This window comes from Oncorhynchus keta, chromosome 2 (assembly GCF_023373465.1).
Source record: "Oncorhynchus keta strain PuntledgeMale-10-30-2019 chromosome 2, Oket_V2, whole genome shotgun sequence".
In the NCBI taxonomy this organism is placed as follows: Eukaryota; Metazoa; Chordata; class Actinopteri; order Salmoniformes; family Salmonidae; genus Oncorhynchus; species Oncorhynchus keta.
This window is the reverse complement of record NC_068422.1, coordinates 27,026,210-27,045,875: the sequence shown is the minus strand read 5'-3', so window position 1 is coordinate 27,045,875 and position 19,666 is coordinate 27,026,210. Positions and strand designations below refer to the sequence as shown.

Here is a 19,666-nt window from a genome sequence, read left to right as displayed (position 1 = left end):
TGGCTAGGAAAAGAAAAACTCCCTAGCAAGGCCAACACCTAGGAAGAAACCTAGAGAGGAACCAGGCTATGTGGGGTGGCCAGTCCTCTTCTGGCTGTGCCGGGTAGGGCTGTTGTCCTGTAGGAAGTTGAACCTTCACCCCAGTCTGAGGTTCTTAGCGCTCTGGAGTAGGTTTTCATCAAGGATGACTCTGTAATTTGCTCTAACCACTAGGCTACCCTGCCGACCCAATTGTCTTAAATCATGTATTTATTACAAACAAAGTAATTCACAGAAATGCATAAACAAACAAACAAGGTAAACGTGGTTACAAGAAATGATAGGGGAATGTGCCCTAGTGGGCTAAACCGGCATTGCGGCTTGTTAGACAAAAGGGGAAGTGGGGGTCAACTGAGATGAGACACTACAAAGTTGATAATTATAACAATTGAAATGCTAATCCTTTGCACATGAACGCTCACTCATTTGGGAACAATTGCAATCAATATATATATTTACACTCAGTGTGTCGTCTGGATCTTTGTTGAAAAGTTAGTTTCTGTTGGAGAATTTCGTCCACTCTCTCTCTCTCTCTCTCTCTCTCTCTCTCTCTCTCTCTCTCTCGGTCTTGGTTAGAGGGGATAGGTCAGAGTGACATTCATTAATTTGTTATAGAATGAATGTTTTGGCGGTTGTCGTTCTTTGTGTTCAATGATACCGAATTCCTAGCTGCAGACTAGTAATTAATATCAAAGACTTGTTCTTATTCTGTCGGTATCGATAGTCTAAGAGTTTAACCACGTGGCATGGTTAAAAGATTCAGCAATGGTCTACAACCTTTGTCCTCTCCTAATGGAGAAAAACATGGTCTGGTGATAATTTCCCAAAGTTGGGTTTTATTCGGAATTGCAGAAAGGGGGCTGTTCCAGGATGCCTGACCCTAACTGGGCTCAGGGACGGTCCTCTGATTTAGTTTAAATCAAAAGGGAATTGTATTTTCCTTCATTAAACAGTCAGAAATCATATTACACAATTGTACAAACAGTATCATACTCACTCATTCATCTTATACAACAATTAGATGTAAACCTCATATCTGAGGCTATTATATAAACAGCGTTATGGTAATGTGGCCACACCTTCTCCCATGAGCTTCCCCAAGTTGTTACAAATGGACCAGTTCGTAGCTAGATTCTTCACCGATCTTTTATACTTTCTCCAGAACATGACATTTGTTCATACCTCAAGTTCTGTGAGGTGGAAGAAATTCCTTTGTGCTCTATGAAAATTGACTCTGCCTCTTATACTATGTGGCAGGGTCTTCTCAGGAATTTACGACCTCTCTCTGACCACAGCAGCCTAGTTGAAGGAGGCAAGGGGGAGGCAGGGAGAGGGGGATGGGGCTTGCTTTACCCAAAGAGGGCAATGTCATGACTTGATGTTGTCACAACCATGTTTCAATGTAGGGAGGGTGCCATGTTTATTCTAGACATGACTCTTGGTATTCAGGCCAAAGAGTTCAATCTTGGTTTCATCAGACCAGAGAATCTTGTTTCTCATGTTCTGAGAGTCTCTTTAATTGCCATTTGGCAAACTCCAAGCGGGCTGTCATGTGCCTTTTACTGAGGAGTGGCTTCCGTCTGGCCACGGCCTGATTGGTGGAGTGCTGCAGAGATGGTTGTCCTTCTGGAAGGTTCTCCCATCTCCACAGAGGAACCATCCGGTTCATGGTCACCTCCCTGACCAAGGCCCTTCTCCCCCGATTGCTCAGTTTGGCCAGGCGGCCAGCTCTAGGAAGAGTCTTGGTGGATCCAAACGTCTTCCATTTATTAATGATGGAGGCCACTGTTTTATTGGGGACCTTTATTGCTGCAGACATGTTTTGGTACCCTTCCCCAGATCTGGGCCTCATGTCGGAGCTCTACGGACAATTCCTTTGACCTCATGTCTTGGTTTTTGCTCAGACATGCACTGTCAACTGTGGGCCCTTATATAGACAGGTGTGTGCCTTTCCAAATCATGTCCAAGCAATTGAATTCACCACAGGTGGACTCCAATCAAGTTGTAGAAACATCTCAAGGTTAATCAATGGAGACAGGGTGCACCTGAGCTCAATTTGGAGCCACAAAGGGTATGAATACTTATGTAAATAATATATATAATATCTTCTTTTTTTCATACATTTGCGAATAATTAAAAGAAACGGTTTTCACTTTGTCATTAAGGGGTATTGTGTGTAGATTGCTGAGGATTCTTTTTTATTAATCCATTTTAGAATAAGGCTGTAACTTAACAAAATGTGGAAAAAGTCAAGTAGGCTATTGAAAAGACAATAGCCTATATACATTACTTTCAGGAAGACAACAAAAATTGTTCAAAAAATATTGTACTCAGAAGTGTAATATCTTGTTTGTGTCTCTTACCTTAACCCTAACCCTTGTGTTTTGCTTCCCACAGAGTGCTCTTTCTCCAGCGTTCATCAAAGCTGTAGATCAGATAGACTACACCTCCCCTGTCACTAAAATTAATGGTACAACCCTTATCATATCTACCTCATACTTTTCTTTTGAACTACCTTTTTTCTCAAGTACTTACTGAACTTAAGTACTTTTTTAAAATTTTAATTTTACCTTTATTTAGCCAGGCAAGTCAGTTAAGAACAGATTCTTATTTTCAATGACGGCCTGGGAACAGTGGGTTAACTGCCTGTTCAGGGGCAGAACGACAGATTTGTACCTTGTCAGCTCGGGGGTTTGAACTCGCAACCTTCCGGTTACTAGTCCAACGCTCTAACCACTAGGCTACGCTGCCGCCCCTTAAGTACTTAAAGTACTTACTTTAAGAAACCCTTAGCGTACAATTTCTGTAGCCACGAGGAAATCGAATTAACATAATAAAACTAAATCGCTTCACAGTGGGAACCACACATGTGAAGATCATCCGTTCACCTACTCTGTGTCTCACAAAGACACGGAGGTTGGAACCAGAAATCTCAAATTCGGACTCATCAGACCAAAGGACAGATTTCCACCTGTCTAATGGCCATTGCTCGTGTTTCTTGATCCAAGCAAGTCTCTCCTTCTGGATTAATTGTCAGAGTAGATTTCAGGTAAAATAATAAACCAATGTTTATATCCCAGGACAAATGATCTAGCAACAGCAAGGTAGCTAGCTAAATTGCCATGAATGTTTCATGTGTTTCGACCTGTTCATAAATTAAAATAGTTGGTTCAGAGTTTGTTTAGATTTTTTAACCTGCGTGTCCTGATCGCATCTGGTGTGGATGAACAAAATCAACATGCGTCTCATTGTCGTCACAGGTCATCAGAGTGCGTATCTGATCACTGTATGCTGGAAAGCACCCGGTTGTTATTTTTGATTAAAACAAAACCGCTATTAATTAAATAAGATTTTGAAACCTGTTTTTGCATGGATTCCGTGGCGAGTTTAGCTTTAAACAACTAGGAACCACTGCTAACCAAACAACAGTGCTAGGTGGCTGTACTACAGACACTGGTTGTCGTCGTGAGAAAGAAACCAACCTGGATACTAAGGAGATCCTGAGGGAAATCGCCGAATACCAACAGCTTTACACGATGGAGGAACAACATAATCCATCATGGAAAGATCTGACTACCTCGCAAAAGAACTCTACCCCGACAAAAGAAAGAAAAACAGATTAATCCACAGACACGGACGATTTACTTACCGTTGAAGTAGAGGCTAGTGTTTCGGCTGGAATCCATGCAACACTGGAAAAGTTGTGTGAGGAGGTAGCAGGGTTAAGGGGGAATATGGGGTTTAGCCAGAGTGAAATTCTCACTCTCCAAGGAGAGAACAGGGCACTCAGCCAAGGTAAAAATCCACGATTCCAACATGGATTGTCTACTCAAGGAAAACGTGGTGATGGATTAACTGCTAGTCATACAAAGTCGTAGCATGCGTGAAAATCTAATGTTTTCTGGGATTCCTTAGGACGCATCCAATAATCCAGATGGTGCGATCAGAGAATTCATGCAATCCGCCTTAAAACTTCCTCTAGATAATTCACTGGTATTGATGATCCCTAAGCCAGGGATCATCAACTAGATTCAGCCGTGGGCCGTTTTTTTTCTGCAGTGGATGGTTGGGGGGCAGCAACATAATTACAAATAACTTGGACCCATTCTTCCTAACAGTGGCAGTGGATAAGCTTCCTAATTTTTTAGCGGCCCCCACACCAGACGGCAAGCCTGGCCCACACCACCAGTGTTCTATCCACCTCAACTGTGAGAGTGTGGAGGTGTTACAGACAGCCTACGAAGACTGCAAGGAGGGACGGCCTTCGTTCAGGTAAACACAGACACGCATGTATGGACTCACACACATCCAGGGACCCACACAAGTGCATTCAGGTTCACATACCACACACACACTCACTCACTTGCTCACTCACATTCTTCCTTTTCTCTCCCCTACAGGCCCATGATCGAGATGACCATTCCATCGGTGTTGGACCCAACTCTGGCGCCACCTGGTAGTCATGTGGTGTTACTGTTCACCCAGTTTACACCATATAGTCTGGTGGGAGGGAGAGCGTGGACAGACCAGGACAGAGAGGCCTTTGCAGACTCCGGTTAGAACGCACACACACACGTGGAAACACTCTTAGAGCAGTTGTCACTGATGCTAGTAACAGAAAGTCATCATCCTCAGAAGATTTTGTATAACATTTTACTGCTCATCACAGGCATTATTGAACGTATATCAAACTGACTATGTCTCCGTGTGCCTGTGTATCTGTGTAGTATTTAGCTGGATTGAGCAGTATGCCCCTGGGTTCAAATCCTCCATTGTTGGCAAAGACATCCTGACTCCCCCTGACCTGGAGAGGATATTTGGCCTAACTGGAGGGGTATGTGTGTGTGAAAATGTCTGTGTATGCAGTGTGTGTGACGGTTCACATCCACAATGTACGTGCATATCAATATTTCAGGTCGATTTTCTAATAGCTAGTAGTAGAGTAGATAGTATTCCACTGGGAAGTAGCATGTATTTATACAAAGTTCAGATTTGCACACCACCAAACACCAAACCACAGGCTCTGAACCAGGAAGTGATTTATATAGGAGTGTCTCTCTTCTTCCTGCTTTCCTTTTGTCAGAGAGTGTGTGTATGTGTGCTAACTAACGGCATTGAACGGTTTATGGTTACGCCAACAGTTACCATGATACTGTCCGTCAGAATCAAAGCTCATATCTGGTATTCAAAGTAGTTCAACCACTTGGGTCTGCGGTATTTGTGTAAGTGTTTCTGGTTCATGGCTCATTTTGCATGCTTAAACTACTGTGCACTTTTACACTGCTGCTTTCACAAAGCCGATGAATGGACTCTGAAAGTGCAGTTTAAAGACTTAAGTCTAAGACTAGTGCAGTTAGTAAGTCCCAAGAGTATTACCAGCTTGACTATGTTCTCATCTACTCATTCACGGACTCAATTCCATTTCTCCTTATTTCATTCAGTCCTGTTCTTTCCATTCTCTCAGTTCCCCATCAGGGAACAACCATAGAGACATGGAGGAGTGAGTCAAAGCCCCTGTCTTCTTAGTCATGCCTAAATGAGAAGTGGGGTTAGCAAAGTTATGCCCTAAACCTTACCCTTACTGACCCCCCCTATTCTACTTTAATGGCTAAGAGGGTGGAAACTCCCCCTAGCTCATGATCACCAATCCAATGCTTTTAGATCATTGCAGGGAATTGAACGAGAGTGCACTTCAGGGAGAAGAGGGCAAATTGGCCTTATTTATGTAGTATGATATTTTATCCTCCACAGAATATCTTCCACGGAGCAATGTCATTGGATCAGCTCTACCTCGCTCGACCTCTGCCCTCCCTTTCAGACTACCGTTCACCAATCAAAGGGCTTTATCTTTGTGGCAGTGGCTCCCATCCAGGTTTGTGATTGGTCGTAATTGGTTTATTGGAATTCTATCCGATGCCAGCTCTTAGTCATTCTAGTGTGTGGGTGTGTGTGTGTGTACCGATGTAGGATCTTCATTTAAGATAGTTTGCTACAGTGGGAAAATAATATTGCAGCAACAGGAACTGTGAATTATTATTTGGATCATAATGAATGGATATTTTTGTAGGGGTTGATACATTTTTCATTGGGCAAATCCAGGCTCAAATGTCAAAATGGAAATTACAAACTTTGGAAGCCTTTTTAAACTCAAATACAGTAAAAGTTTGCAAATAAATTCTCAGCAAACAAAGAGTGATCAAATGGGGATCCTATATCTCTCTCTCTCTGTGTGTGTGTGTGTGTGTGTGTGTGTGTGTGTGTGTGTGTGTGTGTGTGTGTGTGTGTGTGTGTGTGTGTGTGTGTGTGTGTGTGTGTGTGTGTGTGTGTGTGTGTGTGTGTGTGTGTATTCACTCTTGCATGTGGACCAGTACAAAAAATAAGAAAATGCACTCTACTGTAAGTCGCTCTGGATAAGAGCGTCTGCTAAATGACTAAAATGCCAATGTATTAGTGTGTGTGTTTCTCCTTAGGTGGTGGAGTGATGGGGTCTCCAGGGTGGAATGCTGCTCTGGCTGCCATGGCTGACCTGAAACGTGGCTGAAACCTTAACCCGCTCTGACGGGATTGCAGGGCGGGAGATTTGGACGTCCATGCCAATACCTTAACACGGCCCTCCCAGTTGAAGGGGCTTCATAGCCCGGTGCACCGTTTGGGCAGTTTTTAAATTTAGGAATACTGAAATGATTTCCAATGTGAAAACTCTTCCCACCCGGTGCCCTTGGTTAGCTAAAATTAACACTCTGTTTCTAGAGGAACGATCTCAGATCCACAAACCTGAACTCTCAATGAAGAAGCACAGATCTCAATCCATTTCCATCCACTTGTATGGTACTGTGACACCATGACACACACATATTTTATTAAACATTCAACTGATTCTGACTAATGACATCCCAAAGTGAAGCTAATTCAATCCTTAAGCATACTAGAATTGTAGAATAGAACACTATAAGGAGTTGAATTCTGGAATAGAACATGAATGACTTAACAAAAGCTCAAACTCAAAAGCTCTCAGCCTAATTGAAGAAAAGAATGTGCACTCCACATCAGTGTTTCCCAACTGTACCCCCAACAGCACACATTTTTGTTGTAGCCTTGAAGAAACACACCTGATCAACTCATAGAGGGCTTGTTGATAAGTTGACAAATTGATAAGGGGGCTTTATCCAGGGCTACATTTGGGGGTACTGGAATTGGTATACACTGCTCTACGTGACACACACACAATTAATATTCTGCAAAAAAACAAAAAAAACAAAAACATATCAAAGAGGTAAACAAAACAGAAGTAATAGTATGACATCAATTACTGTTTTGATTGTGTTAAACATTGAAATGCATGTGGGTTTTGTGAATAAAACTTACCAGAGGAATCTTTAAAATCTATTTCTATTGCTTAAACATTTTATGAACATTGCACAAAATTAATCTAGCTGAAATGACATGCACATGTGTTTGTCTCTTTGCCAGTGTCATTCTGTCTTAATTTAATATTCTGGTCCAAATTAAAACCATGTTTTCAGATTGACAGAATTGTTTCCATCCTATCTATTTAATGATGATATATCACAAGTAGGAATCCATAGAATTACATAGTCATTTCATAGGACATCTGTGAGGAATCTCTGTCACTCAATGTTGTGTTTCTAAACACCCATCTATAGGTTATTACAGCAGGCCTATGTGTGTTATGGATCACCAAGCACTTAATAATTATGGTAATTGAATGCACTGACATTAACATATGGCTATAGTTGCTTTATGTTGAGTCTACAAGAGCAATTCTTCAACATCTTGATTTTAAGGCTGCTTTCCAGGCATTAAACTAGGTTTGGGAATCCCCCAACAGTCCATGTAAATTAGGGTGCAACTGTAAGGGGTTGGGAATAGCATAGGCTAAATAGTAAATGAAGAATTATGCTGCGTTCATAACATTTAGTAAATTTGTAAATACCTGCACAGGACTGGGAAAAATCCCCTTGAACACCCCTCCAACTGGTAATGACTACTGGGAAACTACAATCTATAATCTCTGATTGTTATTTCAAGAAAACTTAGAAGGAAAGTAGGAAAAAAAATGTACATTCACCACCATTCAAAAGTTGGGGTCACTTAGAAATATAATTGTTTTTGAAAGAAAAGCACATTTTTTTTGTCCATTAAAATAACATCAAATTGATCAGAAATACAGTGTAGACATTGTTAATGTTGTAAATGACTCTTGTACCTGGAAATGGCTGATTTTTTAAATGGAATATCTACAGTACATAGGCGTACAGAGGCCCATTATCAGCAACCATCACTTCTGTGTTCCAATGGCATGTTGTGTTAGCTAATCCAAGTTTATCATTTTAAAAGGCTAATTGATCATTAGAAAACCCATTTGCAAACAGCTGAAAACTGTTTTCCTTCTTTAGACTAGTTGAGTATCTGGAGCATCAGCATTTGTGGGTTCGATTACAGGCTCAAAATGGCCAGAAACAAAGACCTTTCTTCTGAAACTTGTCAATCTATTCTTGTTCTGAGAAATGAAGGCTATTCCATGCAAGAAATTGCCAAGAAACTGAAGATCTTGTACAATGCTGTGTACTACTCCCTTCACAGAACAGCGCAAACTGGCCCTAACCAGAATAGAAAGAGTGGGAGGTCCCGGTGCACAACTGAGCAAGAGGACAACTACATTAGTGTCGAGTTTGAGAAACAGACGCCTCACAAGTCCTCAACTGGCAGCTTCATTAAATAGTCCCCGCAAAACACCAGTCTCAACGTCAACAGTGAAGAGGCGACTCTCTGACTTCTAGGCAGAGATCCTCTGTCCAGTGTCTGTGTTCTGTTCCCCATCTTTTTTTTCTCTTTATAGTTTTAGTAGGTTTTCTTGTTTTTCAATCAACCAACAAAACACATTCCACATTCACAGAAACTTTAAAAAAAACTTGCAGCAGCACTATCAAGTTTCTTATTAGCTATTTCCAGCCTCAGCTGAGACGACAAGCAAATAATTTGTTTTTACATCACCTTACACAACATGTATCTGCTCATTTCCCTAATCACCCCATTCACTCTGGCCTATTTGAAATATAGTTGATTAGTGGAGACCAGAGTCTATCAAACTTGGGCTGTCTCTTGCGGAGGTCATATGTGAGCTTTTCAATAGGGAGAAAGTCAACAATCCAGTCAATCCACATTTTAAATGTAGGAGAAGTATTAGAAGCCCACAATAGAAGAATACATTTCTTAGAAAAGTATGTGTTAGTCATAAACAAATTTTCTCTGTCAGGATCAAGAACAAAGTACTGATGGGCATTAAGAAGATAGATACACGGGGTCATATCAAACTGTACATCTAGTATTTTCTGTGCCGCAGTATGTATAGATTGCCAAAATCTGCCAATCTCTACAGCTCCAAAATACATGCATATAGGTTCCACTTACAGAGGTACATATTTTACAGTTAGGAGAAATATCTGTTTTCACTCTATGGAGTCTCATTGGAGTATAATAAAATGTGTACAAATAGTTTTTTTTTACATTAGTAGAGGAGCAGTATACCCTGTGGCAAACCTCCGCCTCCTCTTAGAAATGAATGAGGAAATGACATGTCTAATATGAAGATTTTTTTTTTAATGGATCTTGGCACATTGAATTCACTGCAGAGCTCTTGAAAGGATTTCAGTGTAGTGGTTTTCTGATGAAATAGTTATGAAAAGGTCCTGATCCCTAGAGTATGCCAAAGATTAAAGTTGGCATCACTCAGGGCTTTTGGCAAGTCTGGGTTGCATACTATAGGCGAGTGAGAACATATTTGGGAGAAAATGCCCAGCTATTTCTTACAGCCCTTCCACGCTAGTAGGGTGCTGTAAATCACAAAGGTTTTGGCTATGTTGCCCACTTCACTAAAGTTATTCATGAATATAATTGAGCTTAGGGGCAATGAACCACAGGATTGGGCTTCTATCTGAATTCACGTTGAGTCTTGTCTGTTTGTGATCCATGTTAGCATGTTGCGGATTTGGGCAGACCAGTAATACATTTGAAGGGAGGGAAGGGCAAGACCACCCTTAGATTCAGGTTTCGATAGAGTGGAGAACTTGATCCTAGGTTTTGTATTGCCCCATATAAATTTGGTGATGCTTTGGTTAGTTGTTTTGAAAAAGGAAACTGGGAGATAGCATGGGAGCATCTGAAATAAATAGTTCAATCTAGGGAGGATGTTCATACGGATGACATAAATTCTTCCGACTAAGCTAATTGGGAGGGAGATCCAGGTTTGGAGATCGTTCTTGATTCGATCCATGAGTGGAAGATAATTTTCCTTGAAAAGTCTATTCAGATCTGGTGTTACGAAGATAGAGTGAACTCTGAACTCTGATAGAGTGAACTCTTGTGCTGCAGGCCGCCTGCAGAAACACCCATAATACTTTGATTGCTCCTTATCAACTCTGCCAGAGGCTCCGCCCCCAACAAGTAGAGCAGGGGGGACAGCGAGCACCCTGGTCTTGTGCCCCGTCCCAAAGGGAATCTGTCAGAGTTCAGTCCGTTAGTAGTCACCATGGCATTTGGATGAGAGTATTGGGACTTAATTAACTTAATAAAGTTCGGGCCCATATAGAACTTGTCTAAGACTGAGAACAGTAAGCTCCACTTCATCCTGTCGAATGCCTTCTCAGCATCCAGTGAAGCCAGCAGGACAGGGGTCTTCTGTGCGTTTACTTGATCAATAATATCAAAAGGACGGCAAATGTTATCAGAAGAGTACTTGTCTCTAATAAATCCAGTTTGGTCCGCTTTTATTATTTTGGGAAGAAGAGTGTCTAGTCTTTTGGCGAGCAATTTGGTCATTATTTTGTAGTCGAAATCAAGCTTATGGGCTGGAAGGACGAGCAGGATAGAGGGTTCTTGTCTTTTTTGAGCAACACTGTAATGCAAGCTGTGTGTATAGAGTCTGGGAGAACTCTTGTTTTTGCAAAACTCATCCAGCATTGGCATGAAAATAGGGCTAAGCTGGAGCCAAAAAGCTTTGTAGAACTCTCTGGGGAATCCATCTGGGCCTGGGGACTTATTAGGTGGCATAGAGGTAATTGCCTCCAGGACCTCCTCAGGAGTGAAGGGGGAGTTGAGATCTTCTTGGTCGGTCTCTGATAGTATAGGTAGCGAGATTCCCTCTAGGAAGGAATGGAGTTCTGCCTCTGTGTGTTTTCTCTCAGAGGTATATAGTTTGCAGTAAAAATCATGAAAAGTTAAATGTATATTTTTTGGGTCATATGTGACCTCGTCCTCTGCTGTTCGGATAGCCATGATTGTACGCTCTGACTGCTCCTTTTTAAATTGGTAAGCAAGCAATCTACTAGGCTTATTTCTATACTCATGGTATTTCTGTTTAGTAAAGAAAACTTTTTTTTAATCTCCCGGGTATAGTCCAAGTTCAGTTTGGCTTTGGCTGCTTTAAGTTGACTCCAGGAGGTGCTGTCTGGGGATTGTTTATGTACTTTTTCACAGCGTTCCTGCTCCTTCTCAAGATCTAGCCTGTGTGCTTCCATTGCTTTTTTCTTAGAGGAAGCATATGCAATTAGATGACCTCTTAGTGTGGCTTTAGCAGCGTCCCACATTGTGGCCAGAGAAACAGGAGAGTCTGTAAGGGTTTTCCTGTGAAGCGGACCAAAATGCAGCATGGTGGTTATTCATGTTCTTTAATAAAGGAACTAGACATGAAATAACTAACAAAACAATAAATGTACGAAAACCTAAACAGTCCTATCTGGTGCAAACACAGAGACAGGAACAATCACCCACAAACACACAGTGAAACCCAGGCTACCTAAGTATGATTCTCAATCAGAAACAACTAATGACACCTGCCTCTGATTGAGAACCATACTAGGCCGAAACATAGAAATACCCAAAACCTAGAAAAACAAACATAGACTGCCCACCCAACTCACGCCCTGACCATACTAAATAAATACAAAACAAAGGAAATAAAGGTCAGAACGTGACAGAGTCTTTGTTGTCTTGTGTGTATTTGTCTATCCATGTAGTTACCAATGTCTGGAACGCTTCGTTTGATAACATGGAGGTGTTGAATTTCCAGCTCTTTGACCTCGGAATGTTTTCACAGAGGTCAAAGCGGAGGTGGACAAAGGCGTGATCTGAAAGAGCTATGGGTCCGATTGTACACGTGGCTGAATTTCTGAAAATCTTTGGGATAAAAATGTAATCTATATGGGAGTAGGTGTTATGGACATTAGAGTAGTATGTAAAGTCCATAGATGAGCTATTTGTAACGGCGTTCTTCGTTTGTCGAAAGAGAGTCGGACCGAAATGCAGCGTGGTGGTTACTCATGTCTTTAATGAAACAAATGACGATACATGAAATAACTTAATAAATACAAAAACAACAAACGGAACGAGAAATCTAATTACAGCCTATCTGGTGAACACACACAGAGACAGGAACAATCACCCACGAAATACACAGTGAAACCCCGGCTACCTAAATACGGTTCCCTATCAGAGACAACGAGAATCACCTGACTCTGATTGAGAACCGCCTCAGGCAGCCAAGCCTAAACTAGACACACGCCTAATCAACCACAATCCCAATGCCTACAAAAATCCCAATACGACAACACAATAAACCCATGTCACACCCTGGCCTGAACAAATATATAACGAAAACACAAAAATACTATGACCAAGGCGTGACACTATTAGTCTCTCTCCAGATATATATCAGTCCCTTCTCATTAGTAAGAGAGTTCAACATCTTTGCATATCTAGGATTTGTGGAGGGGACTTGAGATGATTTGTCTAGGGTTGTGTTGAGGGTACAATTAAAATCTCCAGCCAGCACTCCAAATGAAACACAATCCTCATTGAACAGGGTTAACATTTTTGACATGAAAGCAGAAGTATCAGTGTTAGGGGCGTATATATGTTTAAGATAGTAATTGGTTGCCCATACAGTGACCCAGTTATCAAAATAATCTCCCCTCTGGATCAGATATGTTTTTGTCATTTATGAATGGAACATTCTTATGGATAAGTATGGCTGTACCTCTACTGTTTGATTTGAAAGATGAGAAATACACCTGTCCCACCGAAGCTCTGTGGAGTTTGGCATGTTGGGCTCACAGAGGTGTCTCTTGTAATTGCACAATGTGGGGATTGTTTTCCTTTCCTTTTTTAGAGCGCATAGTATCTTTTTTTCATTTTATTGCATGCCTAGACCATAGCAGTTCCATGTCAATAGATTTAAGGTACTGGTCAACGTCATCGAACAGTAATCGAACTCTAGTGCAAGTCATCTCTGGGTACAGGTGGATAATAGTTAATAAACGGTGTACATAAAATAACAATCTCTGAACACCCCAGCCGAGTTCCCAAACAACTTGACATATCCCGTTGGATCTATTACTCCCCCGCTTAGTCTCAATTCTGTGTTCCGAAAAAAAAAAACGTGAACAGTTAGCAATGCACAACGTCTCCCCCCCACCAAAGAAATGCCTCATCCTCTCCGCCCCGCATTGAGTAAGTGATAACATAGCCCCCTGTCCAGACCACATTAAAAATAGGGAGAAAATCTAATCAATATCCCAGCCTACATATACCTCCCCCCAAGGACATAAGGCTAATCGTTTGGACCAAATAAAACAGAAATGTTGAAGCAAATCCTTAAGAGGGATCTATAGGATAAGTTGTTTATTTTTATTAAAAATAGTGGGCGTTTCCCACTATAATGGTGTTGATTTTCGCTGCCTGTAGGACTCGTTCCTTGACGGTGAATCTCAGGAAACGTATGGTGATTGTGCGAGGCGGTTGTCTGGCTGCTGGTGGGGGCCTCAGTGCTCGGTGAGCTTTCTCGAGTTCTATGGGCCTGTTGGTGGACATGTGGAGCCACTCGGGAAGTTTGTCTTGTAGGTAGCGGATCAGTGGCATGTTTCCCTTTTTTCTTTTTCGCCCAGATTTAATAGAACACAATTATTCCTTCATCCCCTGTTTTCCAGGTCCTCTGTCTCTTCCAGATGCTCTATTTTCTTTTTAGCATATGCTATTGTTTCCATTACGTCTGTCAGTGAGTTTTCCATGGATAGGATTCGCCCCTCTGCCTCATCCAGGTGCCCCGCGTTGATGGTTATCTTGTTGTTGATGTCAGGCAAAGTATTTTCCAGTGTTGTCACCTTGCCCCCTATCGCACTGAGCTGAGAATTAATGCCATCTAATTTGATGTTGTGTTCTATACGTTGGGATCTCAGCTCAGAAAGGATGTATTGAGTGCGAGGTTGGCATTTGTTGGGCCTCTTGCTCCTGGCTAATAGCGCTAGCTTTTTATGAAGCTAGCTGCTTCTTGGAGGCTTTTTCCACCCCTAATGCTCGAGTCCAGGTAAAAATGTTGCCTTTTGTAGCGCCATGACTTTTTGACTAAAGTCGCTTTGGATAAAAGCGTCTGCTAAATGTCATATATTATTATTATTATTATTATTTTAACTTAAAGTGGAGGTAAGATTAAGAATTGGAAACTACGTGTGCGGAGCTCTTAGTTCATGCGGCCATCTCGTTCAAGGGTCATGTGATCCCCCTGTTTCCAATCTTAATCATTTCTTTGTATTGGCCAGTCTGAGATGTGGCTTTTTCTTTGCAACTCTGCCTAGAAGGCCAGCATCCCGGAGTTGCCTCTTCACTGTTGACGTTGAGACTGGTGTTTGGTATCCAGGCTACTGGTACCCAGGCTAGCCTAATCTCAGTTGAGTTAGACTAAAGAAAAATCACTTTTTGAAGGTACTCTTCCTGCTTCTAGATTCTATTTATATGTGAAAAACTTCTGTAAACATTAAACATGCTTAAAAATCGACCTAGAATCATGAAGAATATTGCAAATCTCAAAGCCCAAAAGGTAGGCTACCATTATGTCAGATTGTGAAATGCACATTCAAATACATTTCTACCTGTCTGTAAACACATGGCCTGTAAAAACACACAGAAAAAAATCACATGGACCAGATTGACTCACTCTCCCCACTATTTATTTTTTGTGAGGATTCACCCTCTTTAGAGAATTATTTTGTAACTTATCCGCACCTCAAACGCAGTAGTACCAGTATACAAATCAGTGAGCGAAATGAACGTCTCTTTTCTCCAATGCGATTCTGTTCCCGATGTTCACCAAAAAGATCAATTCAAAAAGAGCTGTTAATTTGCGAACTACCCATCACAAGTTGGCATTGTGTGGTACCACCAACAACAATATGTCGATGCCCAGGAAGCCCCGATACTCCAGTATCTCAGAAATTTAACCTGACAAGAGTGAGGATGAATTACCTGCAGTGGCAGGTGCGGTGTAGAATGCCGAGTTCGGGCCTAGTCCCGATGAAGACAAAGATGATTTTGGCCCAGTTGGAGTGAGATTTTTGGAGAGAATGGATCGTTGCCTTCAGGTTGATCCATAAGTGGTGTCCGGATTAGAGGTCGGCCGATTATGATTTTTCAATGCCGATACGGATACCGATTATTGGAGGACCAAAAAAAGCAGATACCGATTAATAGGCCGATTTTTTTTTTTAATGTATTTGTAATAATGACAATTACAACAATACTGAATGAACACTTATTTTAACTTAATATAATACATCAATAAAATCAATTCAGCCTCAAGTAAATAATGAAACATGTTCAATTTGGTTTAAATAATGCAAAAATAAAGTGTTGGAGAAGAAAGTAAAAGTGCAATATGTGCTATGTAAGAAAGCTAACGTTTCAGTTCCTTGCTCAGAACATGAGAACATATGAAAGCTGGTGGTTCCTTTTAACATGAGTCTTCAATATTCCCAGGTAAGAAGTTTTAGGTTGTAGTTATTATAGGAATTATAGGACTATTTTCCTCTATACCATTTGTATTTCATTAACCTTTGACTATTGGATGTTCTTATAGGCACTTTAGTATTGCCAGTGTAACAGTATAGCTTCCGTCCCTCTCCTCGCTCCTCCCTGGGCTTGAACCAGCAACACAACGACAACAGCCACCATCGAAGCAGCATTACCCATGCAAAGCAAGGTGAACAACTACTAGAAGGCTCAGAGCGAGTAACGTTTGAAACGCTATTAGCGCGCGCTAACAGCGTTTGAAACGCTAGTAGCGCGCGCTAACTAGCTAGCCATTTCACATCGGTTACATCAGCCTCATCTCGGGAGTTGATAGGCTTGAAGTCATAAACAGCGCAATGCTTGACGCACAACGAAGAGCTGCTAGCAAAACGCAAAAAAAGTGCTGTTTGAATGAATGTTTACGTGCCTGCTTCTGCCTACCACCGCTCAGTCAGATTATATGCAACGCAGGACACGCTAGATAATATCTAGTAATATCATCAACCATGTGTAGTTAACTAGTGATTATGATTGATTGTTTTTTATATGATAAGTTTAATGCTAGCTAGCAACTTACGTTGGCTTACTGCATTCGCATAACAGGCAGTCTCCTTGTGGAGTGCAACGAGAGAGAGGCAGGTCATTATTGCGTTGGACTAGTTAACTGTAAGGTTGCAAGATTGGATCCCCCGAGCTGACAAGGTGAAAATCTGTCGCTCTGCCCCTGAACGAGGCAGTTAACCCACCGTTCCTAGGCCGTCATTGAAAATAAGAATGCGTTCTTAACTGACTTGCCTAGTTAAATAAAGGTTAAAAAACTAAGTTTAAAAAATCTGCAAATCTGCTCCCAAAAATACAGATTTCTGATTGTTATGAAAACTTGAAATCGGCCCTAATTAATCGGCGTTTCCGATTAATCGGTCGAACTCTAGTCCGGATGGGTGGAGAAGAGGTTAGAGACTGTTGAATTGGTGAAAGTACCTCAAAGTGGACTCGTGCTCAAAGCACCACGCGCTTCGGGACAAGACCTGCTTGTTATCTGGAGCACAACATCATTGGAAGTAGTAATAACTGGAGTGGCGTGAAGTTCTGAGGAGGACCAACAGAAATGAAGGATTCCTGGTGTCTGTGACGCCTGCCATTTGGTATGACGCAGACCGGGTGGAGAGCCCTGCTGAGTTTTGATGCAGTCTTTACCCGGCAAAGTCAAGTTAGGATGGGTCAGTTATCTCATGAGAGCTTTCGTTCAGAACCAATTAAGGTGTTTTAGGTGCCAAGCATTTGGTCATGTCGTATCAGTGTGTAGAAGGGAGATTCCTAGATGTGAGAAGTGTGCAGGAGGGCATGAGACAAAGGAATGTATATTGTTGGTGGAAAAAGCGATGTGTGTTAACTGTAGGGGTACCCATGGTGCTTGAAATCAGAAGTGTCCGGTGAGAGAAAGGCAGGTTGAGCAATGAAGAATAGTAGCGGAAAAGAGGTACAGGGCAAGGGATCCTAAGAGGCTCCATGTGAGTAGGCAGAGGCCAATAGAGAGTGATAGAAATAACATGTTGCAGTAAGGTTGGCTTCTTAGCGTTCAAAGACATGGTTATCAACTGTATCTCAGAAATTGAACATAAATAACAGAAAATAGATGTTGCGGTGACAGCTGCAGAGAAGTACTTCGGTGTACAAGATTTTATTGCAGAGGAGTTACAAGGTGTGTTGAATGATAGCGTCCCGTCTTCCCAGGCTGCCGGCCTGGTGTAGGATCAGATAGGGCCAAGTAGTGCAATAGTGGTGAGGTTTTAATGGGTGTAGAGTTAAGGCGTCTGCATGTTTCCCAGCTGAAACAGTTCGGTAGAGTTTGTGCTTATATTATGACATTTTCTGACTTTTTTTAAGTTTTGGACTTCGGTGATGTTTTTTTTCGGCTGTTCAGCTAGACAACATTTTTTCTTGAGGCAATTTAGTCAACACTAGGGATTCTTCAATAAAGTCTTTGTTGTCATTCAACGAGAAAGTTTTCATGCTCATTTTTTTGATTGAAAAATACTGCACCAAACGTCTTAGTTAGATGTAAAATTGTGTGACTAAGCTCTTTTAAGCAAAAACATCAAAATGAATGACCGATTTCTTGTGTTAGATTAATTCTGTCAATTTTGAGGAAGTGTATACTGGCTATAGCATCTCTTTTTTTAAGCAAAGGTCTTTTAAGGGAGTATGGGAGCATACTCCTTCGGTTCAGTTAATGTTAGCCCGAGTTCAGCTAGGTGCCAGCAGGCTGACGCATTTAGTTGTTAGGGCTTTTATTTAAAAACAATTCTGTCCTCTTTTTGTCACAAAGTGTAAGGAATTCCAGAACAGTAGGCAGAAACACAGGGCAAGATAAGATAAATACTGGCCTCACACTCCAGTACAGTAGGTGGCGGCACCGTACATTTGGTTGCGATCCGCCAATTCATATTTGTAGAAGAAGGAAGCCCTGACAAAACCTCCCACATTCCCGCAGACAGCGATTGTTCCCATGTTCTAATCGTGTTTACTTTGTAACAATGTGTTTGGTTTTATTAACGGGTATTTGAGACGATAATGCTGGATGGTGGTCGCAGTCATGCGGTTCACACGGGACATTTGCAGGCTGCTGGGGCTTGGGAGCGGTAAGAAATATCCACTTTTTCCCAACTCTTCGAACTTTCCTCCATAGTCGGCAAACACTTCACTCCCTGGTTCGAACCCGGCCTGTATCACAACCGGCCGTGATCGGGAGTCACAGGGCGGCGTACAATTGGCCCGCGTCGTTTGGGTTAGGGAAGGGTTTGGCCGGGGTAGGACGTTATTGTAAAGTAAGAATTTGTTCTTAACCGACTTGCGTAGTTCAATAAAGGTTCAATTAAAAATAATATTTCGCCTTGGAACTAGGATATAAAAAATGTCAGGGAGTGTTTGTAACGTGCCAAGTTACACGGGTAGAATAGCTACTTTGTAACAAAGTTCGGCTCTTTTGCTGCTTGTTGATGATTAGAAGTTGAAATGCATTAAAAAAGTAGGTCTTACACATGCATGCCTGTCCACCTAGCCTTTTTTGCTACATTGGTCTAATGTGGTGGTCGACCGAGCGAAGGGGCAACTCTCACAGTGGTAAATGTTGGTTTGATTCGATATTCGGACCTTCAAACGTCAATAGCTGGCGAACGGTCTGAGCTACATACCTCCGGGCTGGCTCTTTATGAAGGAATACAGGTGTACAAAATTGCACAGGACTTATTTTCCCGATTTTGACCCGAGTTAAATAATCTCACACAGCAACGTTGTAGGCAGCCCCGAGCACTGTCAATGCAACTAGTTAGGGACCGTCAATAAAGTGCATTATCACAATATTACATTTTCAATAGCTGTTTCACCATGTGACTTTGCAACCTAATTTTAAACATTCCCTTATTCCCTTATTCCTTACATAGCCTTACATAGAGGCAAGTTGCACAACTTTTTAGTTCTCAAATATTCCTAAATTTATATTTATACAAAATCACTTAAAATTCAATAGCTCTTTGACCATGTGACCTAGACGACACAAACCAACTTTGGAATGTTCACAGGGTAGGGACACATTGCATTCCCTTTGGTTTTCCCATTTAAGTGCTTATGTCAATATTTGAAAATGCAACATTTCAATAGCTCTTCAAGCATGTGACTTAGCATCCTAATGTCAACTGTCCATTATTTGTTATATAGAAAGGCATGTTGCACACCCTTTAGTTTCCTCATAAAATGATTCCTACATAAA

General features: G+C 41.5%; 2 protein-coding genes across 8 annotated transcripts in view; both read left to right on the top strand.

The window, feature by feature from the left end:
• pyroxd2 (pyridine nucleotide-disulphide oxidoreductase domain 2) overlaps positions 1-7,572 on the top strand; it is a 41,240-nt gene extending 33,668 nt beyond the window's left edge. The window contains exons 11-16 of the mRNA XM_035794467.2: positions 2,437-2,509; positions 4,158-4,311; positions 4,440-4,594; positions 4,767-4,873; positions 5,791-5,911; positions 6,510-7,572. Coding sequence (XP_035650360.1) covers positions 2,437-2,509; positions 4,158-4,311; positions 4,440-4,594; positions 4,767-4,873; positions 5,791-5,911; positions 6,510-6,580 — 681 coding nt within the window. The 3' untranslated portion in view covers positions 6,581-7,572. The remainder of the gene's footprint in view (positions 1-2,436; positions 2,510-4,157; positions 4,312-4,439; positions 4,595-4,766; positions 4,874-5,790; positions 5,912-6,509) is intronic.
• A 6,295-nt stretch (positions 7,573-13,867) lies between these two features.
• Positions 13,868-19,666, top strand: part of LOC118398754 (uncharacterized) — a 44,910-nt gene continuing 39,111 nt past the window's right edge. Inside the window, exon 1 of one of the 7 annotated variants that reach the window (XM_052474643.1) lies at positions 13,868-13,887. Coding sequence is in view for 6 of the 7 variants with exons in the window: in XM_035794454.2 (XP_035650347.1) it covers positions 18,479-18,539 (61 nt within the window). In the remaining variant the exon portion in view is untranslated. Of the gene's footprint in view, positions 13,888-18,328; positions 18,540-19,666 lie in introns of those variants that run through there. The other 6 variants (XM_035794454.2, XM_035794447.2, XM_035794437.2 and 3 more) reach the window with 6 other exon arrangements.